Source organism: Ammospiza nelsoni, chromosome 13 (genome assembly GCF_027579445.1).
Source record: "Ammospiza nelsoni isolate bAmmNel1 chromosome 13, bAmmNel1.pri, whole genome shotgun sequence".
In the NCBI taxonomy this organism is placed as follows: Eukaryota; Metazoa; Chordata; class Aves; order Passeriformes; family Passerellidae; genus Ammospiza; species Ammospiza nelsoni.
In genome coordinates this window covers 9091621-9110974 of record NC_080645.1, presented here as the reverse complement: position 1 = coordinate 9110974, position 19354 = coordinate 9091621, and the positions used below count along the sequence as shown (strand labels likewise).

The window sequence follows — 19354 nt, the reverse complement described above, 5'->3', positions numbered from 1 at the left end:
GAATTATACTCATACAATAAATTCAGCAGTGAAACTGTGTTTTACAACATACAGCATGACACAACAGGCAAGAAAAAACCCACAGCACCAAGCATTATCCACATCATTCATAAGTCAGTCAGCCTTCTTTTATATGAGAGATTCCAAAAGGCTGTGTTGATGAAAATAAATTTTCTTTCTGCTTTTGAATGATATTTTGTGTCTCAAAATGCTGGCAATTTCATTTTTATTATGAAGTTCCTTGCTTAAAATATCGTTTTTAAGTAATAATAGCTAAAAGAAACGTTGGCTGCAGTGTCTGCGTTTTAACAGTGGATGGCACCAATCACCTCAGAAATTGCCTCCCTAAATGGTAGATTGCATTATGTTTGAACTTTGTAGCATAATTCTACGGGAAAGCAAATAGCAAATGTCTAAACAACAACAACAACAAAAAAAATATTGTCTTCAGGAAAGTACTTCAGGGAAGCATCTTTCTTAAATATGACACTCTCTGTCAAAACCATCCTGTGCAGAATGAGTGTTAGTGTGCAAATGCAGCCTGTGTACACAGATTTTTTTTTTTTTTCATTTTACCACTGTCACAGACAAATATTTTATTTGGCTCAAAGAATGACTTCAAATTCAGATCGGAAAGTGTATATAGCAATATTTGGACATAAGCTTTTAGTGAGATTTTCCTATGGACTAAGAACTGCAAACTGTCATTTGCTTAAGTTCTAATGGGGACACAAGTGGCTTTATAAAAATGATATTTCATATTTCTGTATTAAGCCTTTCCTGGTTAAACATACAAGTAGATTAAAACAATAAATGTACATTTAATTGCACAAGAATAAAACATTTCTTCAATGAACAGCTGCTAAAGTCTAACTTCACAGTGATGCTAAAGAGATGGCCAAAACATTCAGGAATCAAATAGTTCCAAGGGGAACTTGGAAGACACTAACCTGTGTCTGGGACGGTATGAAAGGAGACATTTACTCCTTTATACAACAGCTGGTCTGAATTGTCAGCTCCAGGCACTTAAAAGTCAACAGCAGTCCCAGAAATACTTTTTAAGACCTAATGTTATCCTTCAGGTCTCTTTTACGGCTTGGGGATAGGGTGGGGGGCGCTAAGTAAAAATGTGCCCTCTATATTTTCCCAGCTATCAGAGTTAAAGATTTGGGGATGGGAGCTACACTTCTGTCCCCTGCCATCAGAAGGGATAAAGTTTGCATTTATTTTTAAATTAAATCCAAGTAGACAATACCAGAGCTGCCTGTGCCAAGAGTGTGTTACACCAAAGTTTCCCCGCCGGGCGGGCGGGACCCTCTGGCTGTGGCCGCGGGGCGGGGAGCGGCCCCTCCGTGGGGCTGTGCCGGGCGACAAGGGCGATGAGGGCTGCAGGGAGCGCTCGCATTCTCCCGGGACACATAGACGGGGACGAGAGGAGCCGTGGGGCGGGGAACGACCGGGAGGCGGGGACGAGGGGCCCGGGAGGCGGGGAGAGATTGTCCGGGAGGCGGAGACAGGGAGGCCGTGAGGCGGGGACAGCGAGGCCGTGCCGTGAGGGCTCTGTGCAGTTCCGGGCCCCTCAGCAGCCGAGGCGGGAGCCGGTGGAGAATGGAGGCCGAAGGCAAAGCACCTCCTGGAGCGGTCCTGCAGAGGGTGACAAAGCTGCTCAAGGGACTGGAGCATCTCTCTTACGGGGAAGGGCTGAGGGAGCTGGGCCTGTTCAGCCTCGGGAAGAGGCGACTGAGAGGGGACCTGATTAATGTGTATAAATATCTAAAGAGGGGAAGCCAGGAGGACGGACCAGGCTCTGCTCGGTGGTGAAACTGATGCACAGGAAGTTCCGCCTGAATATGAGCAAGAATTTCTGTCCTGTGCAGTGGCTGCGCACTGGAACAGTTGCCCAGACAGGCTGTGCAGTGTGGAGCTGCCCCAGCACGGCCTGGGCGCAGTGCTGTGCTGCATGTCCCGGGACAGCCCGGCCTGGGCGCGGTGCTGTGCCGCGTGCCCCGGGACGGCCCGAGCGGGCATCCGGTCCCGCCGTGGCCCCGCCCCGCGGCCCTCAGAGGGCGGTTCGGCCCCGCCCACACGGCGGCGGGGCGGGGCCAGGCCGCCGGTGCTAACCATGGCGGCGCGGCTGCGGGCGGGCGCTGCCCGGCGCCGTCGCGGGCCGATGACGCGGGCGGTCGGTGCGGCGTTTCCCGGTGTCGCTGTTCCCGGTGCGATGGGATTGCGCGCCCCGCGCTGATGGCGGCCCGCCGGACACCGCACGGCTCCGCGCCGGAGCCCAGGGTGGATGAGTTCACCGTCCCCGCCGAGAAGAGCCGCCTCCTGGAGCGCAGCCGGGACCGCATCGAGGGCTTGTTCGAGGTGCGGCTGGCCGTGCTGGGGGCGCAGGGGGACTGGCGGCCCGCGCTGCAGCCGCCCAACGCCAGCGCCAGGATCTGGGTGCAGCTGGCGGGCTGCACGAAGGCCGTGAGCAGCGCCAAGGTACGGGGCCCGGCGGGGCGCTGGGGCCGGGGGCAGCGGGGCTGGCGTGCGGAGGGGCCCGCCGGACCGGCACTGCCGGGACCGCGGCTTGGAGGAAGAAGGGGTGGGGAAAAGCCGAGTGCCCCAGGAGGAAACAGAAACGGCGCTGCCTTGGCAGGTGGGTGTGTGCCCGGTGCCAGGGAGTCTCCCGCCGTGTTGACATAAGCGCAGGGAATAAAGCGAAACAACTCAGCTGGGAAGAGCGAAGTTCACGGGCAGCGCGTTATGAAATAGCCCGGCCCGCAGCTGAGGGGGAGCAGCGCTGGGGATGGGCCGAGGTTTGTTTTAAAGCGAGATTAAAATGTTTCGCTTTCCTTCTTCCTCCCGGAGACAAGAAATTCCTCGGAGTTGTTTGGGCGTTGCCATGTTTTGCCTTACGGACTTCGCTTATTCTGTGGCATTTAGCGGCTCGTTGGCAAAGCTCTCGCTAAAGCTTAACGCATTTATTATTTCCTTCGTGTAAAAGTTGTCAGATCTGAACAGTTTCACCAGGCTGGAGCAGATAGTTCTCTTTTCAGCCCAGCTGTGATGAGTTAAGAGAACTGTCTGTGCGGGTTGTGTCTCAGAGGGGGCAGCAGTTGCTGTGGAGTATCTTCTCGCGTGTTAAATGTCTTGCACAACTAAACTTTGGGGGGAGTTTCTCAGCAGTGATGCTGAAATTGATATTACTCATAATGAGCCTGGCAAGTACAGCTGTTGTGATGAGAAGTTTGATGTGAGCAGTAGCTAGGCTGAGGGTGCCTTTCCAACCCAAAATCTCGATGTATGGGCGTTGGGCGGATCCATCCGGAGCGTGTGTTTTGTGACTGATTTCAGACAAAAACTTGATTCCTTACCTGTGTCATACACGTGTTCCTCAACGTGTTCCTTCAACAGAAGGAGGCAGTTTGGGAAAAATAATACTATCTGAAAGAATAAATAGTATACTGTATTGACCGAGTTTTGAACTCTTGACACATTTAAAACTACTATAAGGTAGTATAGTGAATTTACCTTTACCTGTAGTAGTTTACAGATGGCAGAAATAGCATTGGGATGATTTTTTGTTTGTTTGTTTTGTTTTTTTTTTCTTTTGTGTTTGAAAATCTTGAACTTCACAAACACAGAAGTATCTGGAGCCTGGAGTTTTCTCAGTCAGTAACAAAAATATAGGATGGATGCTAGCATTGTAAGCCTTAGGAAATGTACTTTGAAACTTTTTAGAAGTTCAGGTTTATGGACTAGGTAGAACCCTAGTGAAAGGCATTTATTCACAAAGAGTTCTCTTTGACCAAAGAATAGGGATAGGAAAATAAATCTCTTCTGACAGTCTCTTAAACTGTTTGATCTACAAATTTTGTTACCTGTTACTATCAGGTATAAACAAGAAAATATAAAAGAGCCTTCTGTGAGAACTATTTAAAAATTATTTTAGATATTGGTGTTTTATTTCTATTGTCCTGTTTACTGGTAGTGTTTACTTTCTCACATGACTTATGCTAAGTTTGCTTTGTTTTCTAATGTTTCTGTCCATTACTGACCTAGTAAAAACCAATGGGATATGTTGGGATTTCACAACTATTCACTCTGCTCTCTTTCTCCCCTTAGGAGTACATCAAGGGAGTGTGTGAACCTGAGCTAGAAGAAAAGGAGTACTACCCAAAGGACATGCACTGCATCTTCGTTGGTGCACAGAGCCTGTTTCTCAACAGCCTTATTCAGGATACCTGTGCTGATGTAACAGTGCTGGAAATGGGATTGCTCAGTATTAAGGGGGGTGCAGAAGCTGTTGTTATGGCACAAAGTCATGTGCAGCAGTTTGTGAAGCTTTTTGAGAATAATGAAAGTTTATTAAATGACAGTGAATCAGAGGTTAAAAAGCAGTTCAGACAATTTGTGGAAGCACATGCAGATAAGTATACAATGGATTTACTGATTTTGCCTAGTGCACTAAAAAGAGAGCTCCTAGCTCTCACCCAAATTGCTGTTTCTGAAGGGAAGACTGATATAATAGACCTCACAGGCTCTGACAGCCCACAGCAACTTGGACAGAACAGCACCTCCAGAGTCATTGCTGCAAACAGAGACGGAAGGGCAGGTGGGGAGGAAGCAAGAAGCAATGCTGGCACACCTGTAACTGAGCTGACAAAACAAATGGACGCTGTGCTTTCTGATGCTTCTGAAACAAGATTTGTTCCCATAAAGGACCCTCTGTTAGAGGCAGTGGCCTTTAAAGAGAGGCAGTCATGTAAAAGAAGGTCCTCTGATGAGGAGGAAAGGCTCCCTAAAAAGCATTTCTCTTTGGAAAAGGATCCACAAGTGAAATCTGCTTTACACAAGAATCCTTCGGACCCTGATGCAGTTATTGATCTGGTTTTGGATAGCTGCATTGAATCAGATGGTCCTACTTACTGCCTTAAAGAAGGTGATGCTCTTACTGAGGAAATGGAATATAAGATTCTTGTGAACTTTTTCAGAACAATGGGATATTCCCAAAATATTGTAGAAAAGGTTATCGGTATCCTAGGACAATCTGCGGAACCGTTACTATTGCTAGAAGAAATTGAAAAGGAAAATTTGAAGTTTAAAAAAGAACATGAACAGTCGTCTCAAAAGCCTAGAACTGTCAGTGTTCCTTTAGGAAATAATGTAAATAATTCACAAAAGCTAGAAGACAAAGGCATTTCTGGGAATAAAAGTCCACTTAAATCCAGCCATACTTCAAAGGAGACAAAAAATGAATATCACCAAGTGAGAGGTGCTTCAGACACACAAGTTGGTGCAGAAGATAAAATGCATAGATTGGTATGCAAATCTTCTCCTCCCAGCAAAAATTCAGTTCTGTGCTATAAACAGAGAGATGTTTATGGCCCTGGTAAGAATCACAACCCAAGGTTAAGCAGTGTAGAAACTGACAGTGGGGTGACTTCCAGCACTGTGCACGCCGGAGCTCTAAAAGATGTTGGCTTTGTAGCCAGGGGGAGCTCAGATGTGCAGCATATCTCAAGTAAGAGTAAAACTGCATTTCAGCAAAAAACTTCAGGGCCCTCAACTGTACAGAACAGCCAGCCTGGTTCTGAGGAGCAGCTGGGACACTGCAGCTCTTCCCAAGCCAGGCCTCTCCACCAGCGCCTTTCCCAAACCTCGCATTGTGACAATCCTGTCCCAGACCGGTTACTGTCTTCACAAAAACACCCTTCAAATCCAGACAGACACACAATGGGACCGCATCCAGATCATTCAGTTACTGGAGTTCAAAGATTTTTGGACTCTCTGAAGAAGCCATACAAACTGGAGTTGATAAATGAGCCTGGAAAACCATATCTAAAACATATAATTATTGATGGAAGCAATGTTGCAATTTCGTAAGTATTTTTCTTTTCAGCTATCTTTTTATTAACAGTTCACTGAACTTTCAGATGAAATGGGGGCTAAGAGGTTGCAGTGGCATGTGTTAAGGTTTTGCTAGCTAGGTTTTTGTGTGCATGTACACAGTTGTGCCATTTCAGTGTAACCTGATTTGAATCACCAGTGTTCAGCTCAATGTAACACTTCAGTCAGAAGTAATCTCAGGGCAAGCTTTGCTCTGTTGCAATCAGTGTTATCATGAAGTTTAATTTGCTTTGCCAGTGCCTAACAACGAGGCTAAATTATTGTCAACTTAAGTGGTTTGGGGGAATTTTTTGTGCTCTTAACATCTTGTAGTCTTAAAGTGGAGGTTCGTATCTAATAGTGACATATTTCTCATCCAACAGCATTGCTTGGATCCTGTTATGCTTTGCAAATGTGTATATTTATATTTACCAACTCTGAATGTGCATTGCTGAGGTTCCAATATTTCCTTCATGCACGCAGGTTGATTGGCTGCACACACCCCACATTGCAGTTGGGCATAGTAGCTGGGTGCTACTGACATAGAGTCCCCAAAAAGGCTATATAACATCTGGTGTCTCCTACCCAACCAAATGAAAACTGGTTATGAGACATAAAGGACAGAGCTGCCTCAAAACAGCAGAACCATTGAGATATTCAAATGTCCTACTAAATAACCAGTGCTTGGGGGGCTGTTAGTTTGATCCTGGAGGTAATTCTGCAGCTTCCCTCTGGCTAAATAATGCCTCATTTGTTTCTTGCATTTCATAAAGTGAAGAGTTGTTTGCAAAATTGCTTTGAATTGTTCTCAGTTTTACTGCTCAATACCTTGAGAACTGCTTCCATGCCTGTGCTGGTTCAGGGTTCTTTTGGCCCCCTTTTTTGATGGGGCTGTGGGTATCAATGCATTACCCACATGCATAGACTAATGCTGTATGGGTTCCTGAATCAGTGCTTGCCTCATAAGTCTAGAAAGCTGCAAAAGCTGTAGAATATTTTCGTTTGACACGTGCAGCACATTGATCTGTTATCACATTGTCTCAGGGTGCCTGTGGGATGAGAGAATGTCCAGAGTTTACCCTAGCTACTAACAAGTAATTTTTTTTAATTGCCTGGTTTTGTATGCTGAAAACAGGCCTTTTGAAGGCAGACTGCAATATCCAGTTGTTGGATCATTGAATTTTATTAAAATGTGGAAGAAACTCAGAATGAAAGAATAATTGAATGGAATTATATCTTCCTAGAATAGTTCGTAAATAATATGTACTTGTGGTGGTGCATCCAATCAGAAACATCAGGTACCCCAACAAGGTGGGAAGCAAAGGGTAAACAATTATCCTTTGAAGCCTTGGTAAACTGTTTACCTGAATCATAGCCCAGGTGGAGGGGCACCATTGCTCCTACACTTTGGGAAAGAAAGCCCAGGAGTTACTGGGTTGGGTTGTGGCCAGGGGGACCCTTCCTGCTGGCCAAAGTCGGTCCCCCTGTAGCAGCAGTCCTGAGTGAGGCCCTGTGAGCTCTCCTGGGGCTCAGCAGCTGTGCCAGCACCTCCCTGGAGTGGGGGACGCTGCTCAGAGCTGTCAAATCCTCACCTTCGTCATACTCAGAGGACTGTTCCTGGTGTCAGAGCTCCCACACACCTCTCCACATTTCCTGAGGTGTGACCCTTGTCTGTTGGGAAATGCAAAGGGACTTCTGGGAGCATCTCACGCTGAGTGGAATTTGTTGATGAGTTCCTTTAGGCACTGGGAATTAGATGTTCACATTGTGTACCTGTGTGTGTGTACTGATCATGGTTTGAATGGTACTGCCTCAAATCTACCATTAAGTCATTGTTACCACTAGAGCCAGCCCTATGGAATTGCTTTGTCAATGTCAAAGTACTCCATGATTAAGTGCTGCTAAACCCTTTTGCACCCTTATCTTGGCATCCATTTGCTTTGCACCCTCACCCCCTTCTGCATTCCTGGCTTCTGTGTAAATCAGTGCAAACTGATTCTAATTTGATCTTTGTATGCCTTAACCTGTGCAGTAAATAATGAACTTACTCTTCACAAGTTCACAAGAGTGAATGTTGCCTCCAAACTGTGTGAAGCCATATTTTCACAAATTCACATCAAACCTTGCCTTTGGCGATGCCTTTGACAGTGTTTCTTTAAGTAGCCAAACCACTCATTTGTGACAGTATTTACTTTAGTCACAAACCAAAGGGAAAGTGTTACATGACCCAGAAGGCAACCTGCTCTTTGCTGCTTTGTGCTGCTTGTGATCATCTTTTGTTTAATTTAGGAAATACCTTTTTAGGGTCTTCACAGGATTTTAAAGAACTGAGACAGGCAAAGGCAGTGTTTGCAGTGGCATTTGGAGAATAGATGCAGTCTTTGAGATGGATATCTTGAAAAAGATCATCTTGCTGTGGTGATTTGCTGTCCCTTCAGGTGTTTATCTAACTCAGTTAAAACACTTCTAATTTAATGTAGTTTCACAGTGACATATTTTTTCATATTATAGCTTACATTAATTCTACATGTTATTTGATGAAGTTGCTTCTATTTGCATACTCTTTTAAGTTGTAGCAGAGCAGAATTTTGTGAACATTCAGGACAAATTGGCAGCTCTTTGTATACCTTATGTCCCATAAGGTATACAAAGAGTAACTCTTCTATGAAAATTGCCTTTTGTTTTTGACTGTTCTTGACACCAAGAATGCTTAATTTTATTAAGGGCAACTGTGGCATAATATTTTTTTTCCTCTGGAAATTCTGTTAGTAAGTCAGATTTTTTTGCCTTTTGTATTTCAGATATGGCTAATTCATTTTTCTGCCTTTCTACATAAAGAATTCCTCTTGAAATTCAGAGAACCTTAATAGATTTACATTTTGATAAACATATTTTTTACAGAATTGACAAAACTGGAAAAGGATAAATGAATGCTACTGAAGGCTGAGTAAAATATTTCCATGGAAATCCTTTAATAACCATTATGTTGGGAAGATTTCTTGGTAGGTTAAATTAGGGTTTAAAGATAGGATTCTGTTCAAAACTGACAGGGCTTACTATTAGGGTTAATAATAAGCACTTGCCTATTATTTGGGAGACTGGTTTAAAAAAGGAATACCACTTGCTCACTTATTGTTATAAGTACTTTGTAGTGATTTGGCATCTAATTCAAAACATAGATTATACACTATTTTGCAAGACATGCTTTGGCTGTTCATGCCATCAGTGCTCAATCGGTGTGTCTTTTCTAGGGAATCATATCTTTGTTTTGTCTAAGTGTAGCCTCTCTGGAAATGCTGGAGCCTGGTTAGACAGTTAATTGTGTCATGTGTTCAACAGGCAAATAGGGTCAGTGGGATAATTCCAGTTGGGAAGGGCCTCACAAGGTCATCAATTCAAATCTTTGTGTCCCCTCATTTTAGGCAGTTGCTGGTTTTTCTGGAAAGTCACTTAAGGGAGTTGTAAAAACAGATAATGAATATCTTTTTTAATTGAGAAAAAGATTAATGCCAAAATACAATGTTTTGAAAATGTTTCTCCAAAGAAATTTAATTATTTTGCTTCAGAGCAATTGTTCAGACTGTTGAAATGAAGAGAGAGGAGGCCCTAGTGGTTTTCAGAGAGCTGTTCAGATGCAATCCTCGGTAATCAGTCGAACCAAAGGTGTTCTATTTTGTAGTAGGACTGTATTTGGAACTAGTACAATATTGGATTATTATCGTTTTAATCTATACTCAATAGAGTTCAGAAACCATCACTATGGGCCTCTTTTTTTAAAGCTAAACCCGCTTCTGATTACTCCATTGTTGTTGTGCCCAGGAAACTGAAAGGAGACTGAGCTATGAAGTTGCCAAGTGATGTATTTGTTATCTTCTGCTGAAGAGCTCTTTCCATTTAGAACATTCCTTATCTTTAACACCATCTGCCTTTTCTTTTCCTGAGGCTCTGTGTGAGACTTTCAGCTTCACTTTGCAAGGTTTTGTTCCATTTTCTTTGTTTTCCTGGTAGTAAAACCCTAGTGAATTTAATCTCCCTTCTTTTTGTTTCACTCTCAGTCATGGTCTGAGGAAATTCTTCTCCTGTCGAGGAATTGCAATAGCTGTTGACTACTTTTGGAAACGTGGCCACAGAAATATTACTGTGTTTGTTCCACAGTGGAGAACAAGACGTGACCCTTCCATTACAGGTGAGGGACGTTTCCTAATGTTTCCTTAATTAAAGCAGGCTGTAACTTTTTCTTTGGGACTTCTGTGAAGAATAAATGGAGAAGAAATGATTCATCAAATGTTGAGCAGGAGCAATCTGGCTGCTCAGCGTGAATAATTGGGTTTGCATACCCAGTGTGAGAGATCCTGAAATGCTCTTTAGGCTAGCAGGTGTGCCATCAGTGGAGGCCTTTTTGGGTTGGTTTTTTTTGCTCTTTAATTTCTAGTTTTGACCTCCCTTTTCTCCTTTTTTATATGAGCAATTCATCACCTATCAATGACATTTCTCTAGCTTAATTGGTACAAAAATAGCCCATCTTCTCTCTGGTAATTTTATCTCAAACTAATTGTCAAATCATGTTTTAACAGAGCAGAATTTCTTAACGCAGCTTGAGGATGTTGGAATATTGTCTTTAACCCCTGCAAGGATGGTTTTAGGAGCAAGAATTGCTGCTCATGATGACAGGTACAGAATATGTGTAGTTTTAAAGTCTTTTTGAACATCTGAATAATGGTTGTAAAAGCTCTATATTTCATGAGCAGTTCTGTTAGCTTGTTCTGCAACCTTTCTAGACAGAGCTAAGCATCCAACTTAAGAGTGAATTTTACATCTGTTGCATTATTTCACTGTTGTAGGAAATACTATGATGTATTCAGAAAGTCATGGAGAACTACAAATTTTCATGGCAATTAAAAAAAAAAGGCTATCTGAAGAAATTAATCCTCCAGTAATGTTTTTATGCTTTCCTAGTCATCATTCTATCCCTGATCTGCCTTTTATTCTTGGGGCATAAATCAGCTGCTGATCAGAGAGCATTTAGCTCCATTTTCTTCTTGATGCCACGTTGGTACACAGACCTTGCTGTGTGTTTGGAGCAGTGTATTTGTAACAATGCATAAGCCATTGAACCTCCAAGTTAATTTGACCACCAAAGATCAACTTTAAAATGTGGGGATCATCTGTCAGTGAACAAGACACAGTAAGCTTTAGCAGTCTGTGGCAGTTTCCTAGTACTTCATTAATGTTTTATATATACCCAGCCTTTCATAAGAAATGCTCTGGCAGTGCAGTTGAGATTACTGTGGAAATAAATGGTATAATAACATATTTGCACTTTTGTTAAAAGCATGCACTTTCCTTTAAAAGGACACCATCCGTTATCTTGTGGCTAAAATTGATTCAAATGGCAAAAAATGTATTTTCAGAGACATTATAAAAGAAAGCAAACATTTTTTCCTTAATAAATCAGTAGTTGTTTTGTCATAGTTTAACAGAAGGTTTTTTAAGAGGTTGACAGAGCAAACAACTAATGTGCAGAACACTGACTTGCAGAACACAGTCATTAATGCTAAGCAAAAAAGTTTATGGCAATGAGTTTGTGTTGGATTGTGTAATAAATACTGTACTGCATAAAGCATGCCATTTACTTGTGTAAATATTTAGATCATGGGGTTTGGGGGCTTTTGTTTGTGTGGGATGGTTTGTTTGGGTTTTTGATGGGGAAGAAAACATCCCATGAAAACTCTGCTGCACTAAATAAGTGCATGCTACCCAAAACATTGTTGTAAGTTTAAGGTGGGTAAAATCAGAGTCATTTCCTGGTAATGAAGGTGCTTGTTTTTATGCAAGTAGATTACTTTGGGATGATGAAATGTTTAGGTTTTTTTAAGCCTTTGGATTGTTTTCAGCAAAGCAAGCTATCTTAGTGATCTTTGAAATTAATTTTACAGATTTTTGTTACACCTTGCTGCTAAAACTGGAGGTGTTATTGTGACTAATGATAACTTCAGAGAATTTGTGACAGAATCATTTGCCTGGAGAGAAATTATTCAAAAAAGGTAATTATTGAATTTTTGTCAAGTCTTAAAAGGATGTCTGTCCTTGCAGTTGTAGGCATTCTACCTACATGTGGGATTTTGCTATCTGTAATTAATCTGTCATGCAGTTCTGCTAGATCCAAATAAAGTACTCTGTGACTCACTGTGGTGATTCATGGCCTTACAGTCATGTGTTGAGTAGTCCAATACCCTTGTTATTCATACATTCTGTCATGTATGAGTGCTAATTGCTCTCATAAGCAGTAGCTTGGTGTAACAGCATGTGTGTCACTTCTGAAGGTCAGTGTTGAGTCTTGTTTGAGCAGTCCACTTCCACAGCCTCTCTTGTCTGAAAGCTCATTTTTTTCAGGGACCCATGATAGCTGATGAGGATGTAGTGTCACTTTAATTATTCAGAATCAATCACTCTTTACTCAAGTGGGACAGACTGTCACAGCTAAACAAAATTAACACTTGTAGCATATCCATGTAGCCATTTCCCTGCAAGTGTTGTTCTTTGAGTTTAGATGAGTTCACTTAGTTGTCAAATATCCCTTCTTCATCTTGTGGACTTTGTTTCTGCTTGTTTCTTCTTGTTTATTGGGTTTGGGTGTTTGGGATTTTTTTTTCCCAGTTTCAGTTAAATCAGGTTATTTTACTGCTGAGGTGTGATCTGTTAGTAAAATTCCCCACTAATCCCTCAGTGTCCCTGACATTTTCTGAAGGTACATATGTTACAGTGGCTGGGGTCAGTATAGCTCTAATGAAATAAGGAACTAAAAACTTGTCCTGGATTCTCAAAGTATGGCTGTGAGACCATGGAGTTGATGCTGGCTAATCATGTATGCATTTACATCATTTCTTGAGTGAATTCTACCCAAGTCAGGTTCTGTTCTTCCACAGAACTTTAGCAAGAATACTTGATGTGGCATCTTGAGTCTACGGTTTTTAAAGAGCTTATGTTAACATCTGCTATTAGTTTTACTTCTGGGGAAATTCCACTGTACCAAATCATCTCCTTACAGACAAATTTCACTTGAACTCAATTTGGTTTTTTTTTTAATACAGATTTCTACCTGTCCCAAAGTGACTCCAGAGAAAAGGTTTTGTGTCTTAACTGTAAGCATTTAATGCTGTATTTGCTAGTTGTGTGGCTTTCTGCCAACACAGGCATTTCAGCTACATGACTGAAGATCCTTGCAAGGAAAAGGAGTTAAAACAACCAAAAAAATTCTGATCACCTGGAAAATTCCACCATAGTCTTGTTGCAAATCTTCAGTCATAAAACAGTTGCTGTAAAAAAAGAAAGGGGGAAAAGCTGTGTTCTGCAGTGTAATAGGGAGAATTCACAGCTCCCATGGAATTATTTTGACAGGGAATGCTGGTTGTGTCTTAGCTGGGTTTACTAATTAGTCTTTAGGGACTCCTGATGTGGTGTCTACTCTAAGGAAATTCATCCTGTGCTACAAAGGTGAAGGACAACAAGGGTGAAATACCTTGTTATTTAAAAGAACTCTCTTGCAGGTTGCTCCAGTACACTTTTGCTGGTGACATATTTATGGTTCCTGATGATCCTTTGGGAAGAAATGGACCCAGATTAGATGACTTCCTTCGAAGTGAAGGCTGTTCTAGGTATAAACACTGTTTTCACTTTTGTTTGACGCAGTTGTTTCACATTTGAAATAAACTGTTCTCCTGCTTCACTCACACACCTGTAGAGCAGAGTAAAGTTAAGCAGGAACACTGTAGCATGTAGCAGTTTAACAAAAAAAAAAACACATTTTTCCTGTTACTTCAGTTCATTCAGAAACTGCTGATGACATTTGCCTCTGAGAGCTCTCTGAGAACTGAGATAAGTATGACAAAAGCTTCTTCTGAGATTTGTTTCTGGTGGCTTTCATGCACGGGTGTGTTAGCAGCACCCAGAGGTGCCAGAGATGTGGGTGTGTGGTGTTAATTACTCTGATGTTATCTACGACACCTTGGTTGGTCACTTCTTCATCGTGGGACAGTAGGTGCTACAAACACTCAGGTTTTCTGTCATGGGGACACACTTCACCTCAAGGCTGAGGGTACCTTGCTGTTGTCAAAACAATTTTTGAGGCATTGTTATTAAATCTTTGTATTTGAGTAATAATTATAAATGTTAATGAACATAAATTGTTTAAGATTAATGTACTTTTTAAATGTGCATGTATTCAAACTATGAATTTGCTTTGCATGAACTGCCAAGATTTGAGGATTAGTTTGCTCTTTAGCAAAAGAAAATAGCATTCTGTTCTTTCACCAGTTTGGGAATTAGAAATGCTAAGAATTCTGAGGCGTAGTGAGAGGTCTTTTAAAAACAAGTGAGGTAACTTAAAAATTATCAATAGAAAAGGCAAGCTATTCTTAAGGATTAATACAAAGAATAAGCAAGAATCTCATCTATTGTAATCATTTGAGGAAAGTAGAACATTGTTATACTATAGATTGCAAGCTGATTTGAAAATAAGTGTATTCACATTAAAAAACCAAGTGCAGTGCTAGGACTCCAGAAGGAAATGCTGAGTGTTCAAGCTCTTGTACAAAACCTTTGAGAAGAACACTGTGTTTTACCTGCCTGTGTCTGAGAGAAATAAAATGAAAACAGAGTGTTCTGAGGTAGGTGAATGTGATGATTGTAGAAATGGAGAGTGTCTTTTGAAAAGACCACAGAAAAGCTTGGTTTCATATCTGTAAATTTGGAACTGGAACTGGGTTTGAGTGTTTGTTTTGGGGTTGGGCTGGGGGGGGGGGGGGGACCAGAAAGAGCAGAGAAAAGCTGCCAGTAAAAAAGAGTTAATTTTATTCCTTCCTTGTGACTTTTCTACACGATTTAAATGATGCAGAAAGCATAAATGGCACCAGGAGCAACATCAGAAACTGGCAGAATCTTCAGCAATTAGAAAATCTTTCCACACTGAGTAACTAGAGGTGTCATAACCCAAATGCTTTTAAAATAGAGCTCTGTAATTTAGGTACTGTTTCCCTTGGTGGTAGGAAACTAGACTGTAACATGAGTTCCACTTCACATTTCTCTGATATCTGCTGGCGTCTGAAGTAGACTGACCTTTATATTTTGTAGTGCTAGCAGTGCATAGATTAGCATAACTTTTTAAATTTTGAAATGAAATTGCAATAATTAAGAGTATTCAAGTCCTGAGACTGCTAAAACAACTTCATTGCCGTGTTAAGGATACCATACAAGGGAAACAAGGCCTTGATCTAAATATGAGCACAGCTCAGTCCAGAGCAAAAGTACATGAGGAATTGTCTTGTGAAGCACTCTTGGAACTGGTCTGTCAGCATTTTCACATGCTCCATGTCAGTGTACATGTATTCAATTTATCTTTTTATCTATACCTTCATAAAATTTGCTATAATCTGACAAGTAAAGGACTCACAGCATACTGATGCTATTCCTGGGTGATATTAATGTTAATTGTGCTGGATTCATATTGAGAACTGTTATACCCTGTTTTGTTTCACTTTGAAAGAATGCTTGTCATTTGATTCCAGTCAGTAACTGGCTGAGCAGCAGGGATATTTAAATTATACACATTTGTCTCTTCTCTCTCATGTACAGAGAGAATTGCAGCTAGAATGTCCTTTAGCTTAATTAAAATTTTTATTTTGTTCCACAGAGATTCCTGGTCAACCCACAAGGCTTTACAGAACAGTGGACAATATTATTCTGAGACACCCTCTTTCCTCCCCAGAGTGAGCAGTAGCAGTCAACAGCCTGGAGGCAGAGTGTATGATGATCGTTCATCCCCATTGCTTCCATGGGAAGAAAACACAGAGCCTTGTCCAGCAATTCCACCACAGAGATCTCCCTCAGAAACAGCCCAGCTAAGAGAAGCCCTGATCAAAATTTTTCCTGACTATGATCAAAGGCAGAAGATTGATCAAATACTATCTAATCATCCATTCATGAGAGATCTTAATGCACTGTCTGCCATGGTGCTTGACTGAATGCTTCCACAGCTTTATATCACAACTGCTCTGACTAACGATTATCAATGTGAAGAAAAATGTTGCTCTTTTATGTTACTTTGTGAATATTAAAAACCTAATTTTATTTGTATAAACAAAGATATTTTTGTGTATGTTCTGTTGCTAATAGATGCCAGGTTTTGGTAAATTAAAAACTGCTGCTACTACAGATTTTTAGTAATATTTTCTATGGAAAAAAAAGTCTTCTGCTTCACTGGAGCTGCTTGTTAAAGCAGTTGCAGTACTCCCTTTTGAGCAGTGTTAGTACTTTTTGCAGAACCCTTTTCCTGAAGGCAGAATTCCCGTCGTTTGGAGACCCGTGCGTGGGAGCAGCTGCCAGCAGGTGGCGGCTGTGGGTCCGTGAGGAGCCCCGCGAAGGGCGTGACAATCCAAGGAAATGCATTTGCTCCTTCAGGCTGGGAGCGCTGTGTGGGGCAGTTAGAAGAGAAATTGTGAGTTCACAGCTCTCATCGGGAGAAGGTGTTTTGAATTCTTTAAAAGATCTGAAATCTACACTTGTTTTTAAATTGGAAATTATCTTGACTATCTTTCAGGGTATTTTTAATATCTAACAATTGCACTGATTCCTTGTCTGTTCAAAGTGTGAATGGTGTGATGTTAAAGAATGAGACACTGTATGTATAGAAATGGCTTTTTTGTGCAGACCTACAGCTGTAGTCACCTCTTTAGATCTGTTCTGGGATTTATCCCAAAAAGTAAGGGGCAAAAAGGAAGATAATTTATAAAAGCTGACCAATAGGACCACTTTCTAGAGCAGAGCAAAGTTAAGATTGTCTGTATCTCTGTACACACTTAAGTCTGTTACTCCTTCCTTTTAACCAGTCTCTGGTGCCAAGTGTTCAAGTGAGTAAAATCAAATTAGCCTGGAAAGACAACTTGGGCTCCAGAGCCTACATTCAACTTCTGATGTACTGAGCCTTACCCTAAAGCATTAGTGGCTTTCTCTCCAGTTCCATGGGGTCTGAAGTCAGTCTTTGTTTATATGCAAAAGAACTGAAATATACTTCAGGAATTGGGCATTTTGAAAGACTGTTTGAAAAACTTTTTTGCATGGCCCTTTCACATTTTGTGAAGTCAGAAACAGAAGGCAGTCTTGCTCTTCCCTGAGCACAAGCAACCTGGATGAGAATTGCAGCAAGAACAAAAAAGTTTTATGAGCAGTAGTTACAGCTTCTCAAAAATACAGGTGGTGATAAAGAGAGGCCCTTAATGTTTCTGCATCCAAATAGACAAATCTAAATTATTCTTTTTTCTGTATAAGTGAGTGGGAGATTTGCTATTCAGGTGGGAGAGTCCTGACCAGCACATTTTTGCCAAGAACTAGTTCTTACCTGTGAAGTGTTATGTAATCTCTGAGTTCTAACCCCATAAAAACTTAGGCATGTTCTTAAAGCCTGTTTCACTGAATATAGTTGGTATACTTTTAATAAATAGTAAGAGAATAATCACCAGCTCCCTCAAACTGCCTGGGGGGCCTGTGTACATGTGTGAACATGTTCCTTGAAGAACTTGCCTTCTTTTCATTAGATATATCCTTGGTTGCATATGTTGTTTCCACTTTATAGGTGCTAGTGTGGGGATATAAATATATTGTAATCTTTATTTCATAGAGAATTGCTTCATGGAGTTGGAAGAGACCCACAAGGATCATCCATCTCAACTCCTAGCCCCCCACACTTCAACATTCCCACCCCATGCCTGAGAGCATTGTCCAAATACTTCTCGAGTTCTGTCAGGCTTGGGGCTGTGGCCACTTCCCTGGGGAGGCTGTTCAGTGCCCAGCCACCCTCTTGGTGAGGAGCTTTTTCCTGATCTAACCTAAATCCCCCCACTCAGCTTCAAGCCTCAAGTCCTGTCACGAGAGCAAAGAGATTGGTTCTCTTTCTCCTTTCTCTGTTTCGTTCTCCAAAGTCTGTTTCTGAAGCATGCCTCGTGCTATTCAACCTTGGTTGCTGCAAAAACTCAGCGAGAAGCAGTGTTTGGAGTGGAAAATACCAGGGACTTTCCCTTACGTGTGAGTGACCTGGCATTTCCCCTCCCTCCCTTTAAAGGGGTAAAGTCCCGAGACTGATTCCTGGTGTGGGGCCAAGTGCAGGATTTCTGTGACAAACACAAGAGTTTACTGCCAAAAGGAGTGTTTTCTCTTATGTCTTAAGAGCATGTAATGTAAACAATTTCATTGCAGTTGTCAACAAGCAAAGTTCAGATGAGCCCCAGTAGTCGGTGCTAGTGCTGCTGTTTTCCTTCCTGTCTCAGTGCCTTTTTGGGGTAGCTTGTGTTTTGGAAGAGCATTTCTGAACCAGAGAGAGTGCCTGTGAAAGTTCCATGACAAACAGTGACTCACAGTGTCTTTCTAACGCTGGCAGTGTTTCCTTCTGTTTTGCAAGCTTGCCGGCTACGTTTGATATGAATGCCTTTCCTGCTAGAATTCTGTGTAGCTGCATTAAATTCTATTTTTAGATCTGGGGCTGGATTATGTTCTGGATGGCTCTGTTTTATTGGAAAGGAGTAGCTCTGCTATAATTCATGTATAAGACCTGTTATTTTCACAAATACAGTTTAGAATAATAATGACTTTGCAGATTCTGAGACCTAATCTGCTGTCTGGTATTTGGAGGGGTCTGGTTATGTAAGCAGGTGTTTCTCTGATGTGTTCAGTTTCTCTTTTTTATCACAGAATGGAAACCCAAGTGCCTTACAACAGTGTAACTCATGGTGTCCAGACTATTCCTACCTTCCTGACTGCTACTGTTTGTGCTCGATTTTGTACATAAATCTACCAGTTTTGGATATGTTGGTATGTAATTCTGTGCATACAGTGGAAATACTGCAGTGCTCAAGTAGATGATGTAGATGATAACTTTTAAAGAACAGATGGATTTTAGATTTGTACATTTTTTATCTATGTATTGTGTGCATTTATGTTTAGAATGTGGTTCCATTGCACTGTTCAAACTCTGCTGAGGTGCATATGACAATCTCAAATTTTTCTTGTCTGCCTTGTGGCTCACCAAGTTCTGTCAGATTGCATTGTATAATTTTTAAATGACTAATTCAAAGGAAGCATTTTTTTAAGAAGAAACTGGGTTTGAATGCACTGGATCCCCTTTTCAGTCTCCACTTGAGTATTTTTAACTGTTTCAGGAATGATATTTTAAGTGTACATAAGAGAAATAAAATATTACATATTTTTAATTAAACAGAAACAACAGTCCAAAGACATCAGAATTCTGAAATATATCAATTGAGTTTTATTATCATTTTTCACTGTGATTCAAGTCCAAAGTCAAGTATAATTTTTCTCCCTGGTTGCTGAATGAGCATGCGATATTTAAAGTATTGATTCTTAGTATTGATAATTTTAAGATAAATCTTTACTGAGCAAAATATTAAGAGTCTATTAATCAAAAATAAAA

The 19354-nt window shown here is 41.4% G+C and overlaps 1 protein-coding gene across 4 annotated transcripts; it reads left to right on the top strand.

Moving 5' to 3' along the window:
- Nucleotides 1–2165: 2165 nt before the first annotated feature.
- On the top strand, nt 2166–19147 carry N4BP1 (NEDD4 binding protein 1). 4 transcript variants are annotated; one of them, XM_059481397.1, is made up of 8 exons: nt 2166–2487; nt 4114–5870; nt 9933–10063; nt 10452–10548; nt 11814–11921; nt 13425–13532; nt 13699–13756; nt 15566–15784. In XM_059481397.1, the coding sequence occupies exons 1-7, from the start codon at nt 2245–2247 to the stop codon at nt 13715–13717; spliced, it is 2463 nt and encodes an 820-aa protein (XP_059337380.1). In that variant the 5' UTR covers nt 2166–2244; the 3' UTR covers nt 13718–13756; nt 15566–15784. The 4 variants fall into 4 exon arrangements, with proteins under 4 accessions (XP_059337380.1, XP_059337378.1, XP_059337379.1 ...); XM_059481395.1 differs by lacking the exon at nt 13699–13756 and having other exon boundaries at nt 15566–19147; XM_059481396.1 differs by lacking the exons at nt 13425–13532; nt 13699–13756 and having other exon boundaries at nt 15566–19147.
- Nucleotides 19148–19354: the final 207 nt, after the last annotated feature.

What these genes read in the sequence shown, in the direction of transcription:
- N4BP1 (XM_059481395.1), top strand. Translation starts at nt 2,245, where the DNA reads ATGGCGGCCCGCCGGACACCGCACGGCTCCGCGCCGGAGCCCAGGGTG. An exon ending in ACGTGACCCTTCCATTACAG is followed by an intron (nt 10,064 to 10,451) that starts GTGAGGGACGTT and finishes ATGTTTTAACAG; the next exon opens with AGCAGAATTTCTTAACGCAG. An exon ending in CGAAGTGAAGGCTGTTCTAG is followed by an intron (nt 13,533 to 15,565) that starts GTATAAACACTG and finishes TTTGTTCCACAG; the next exon opens with AGATTCCTGGTCAACCCACA.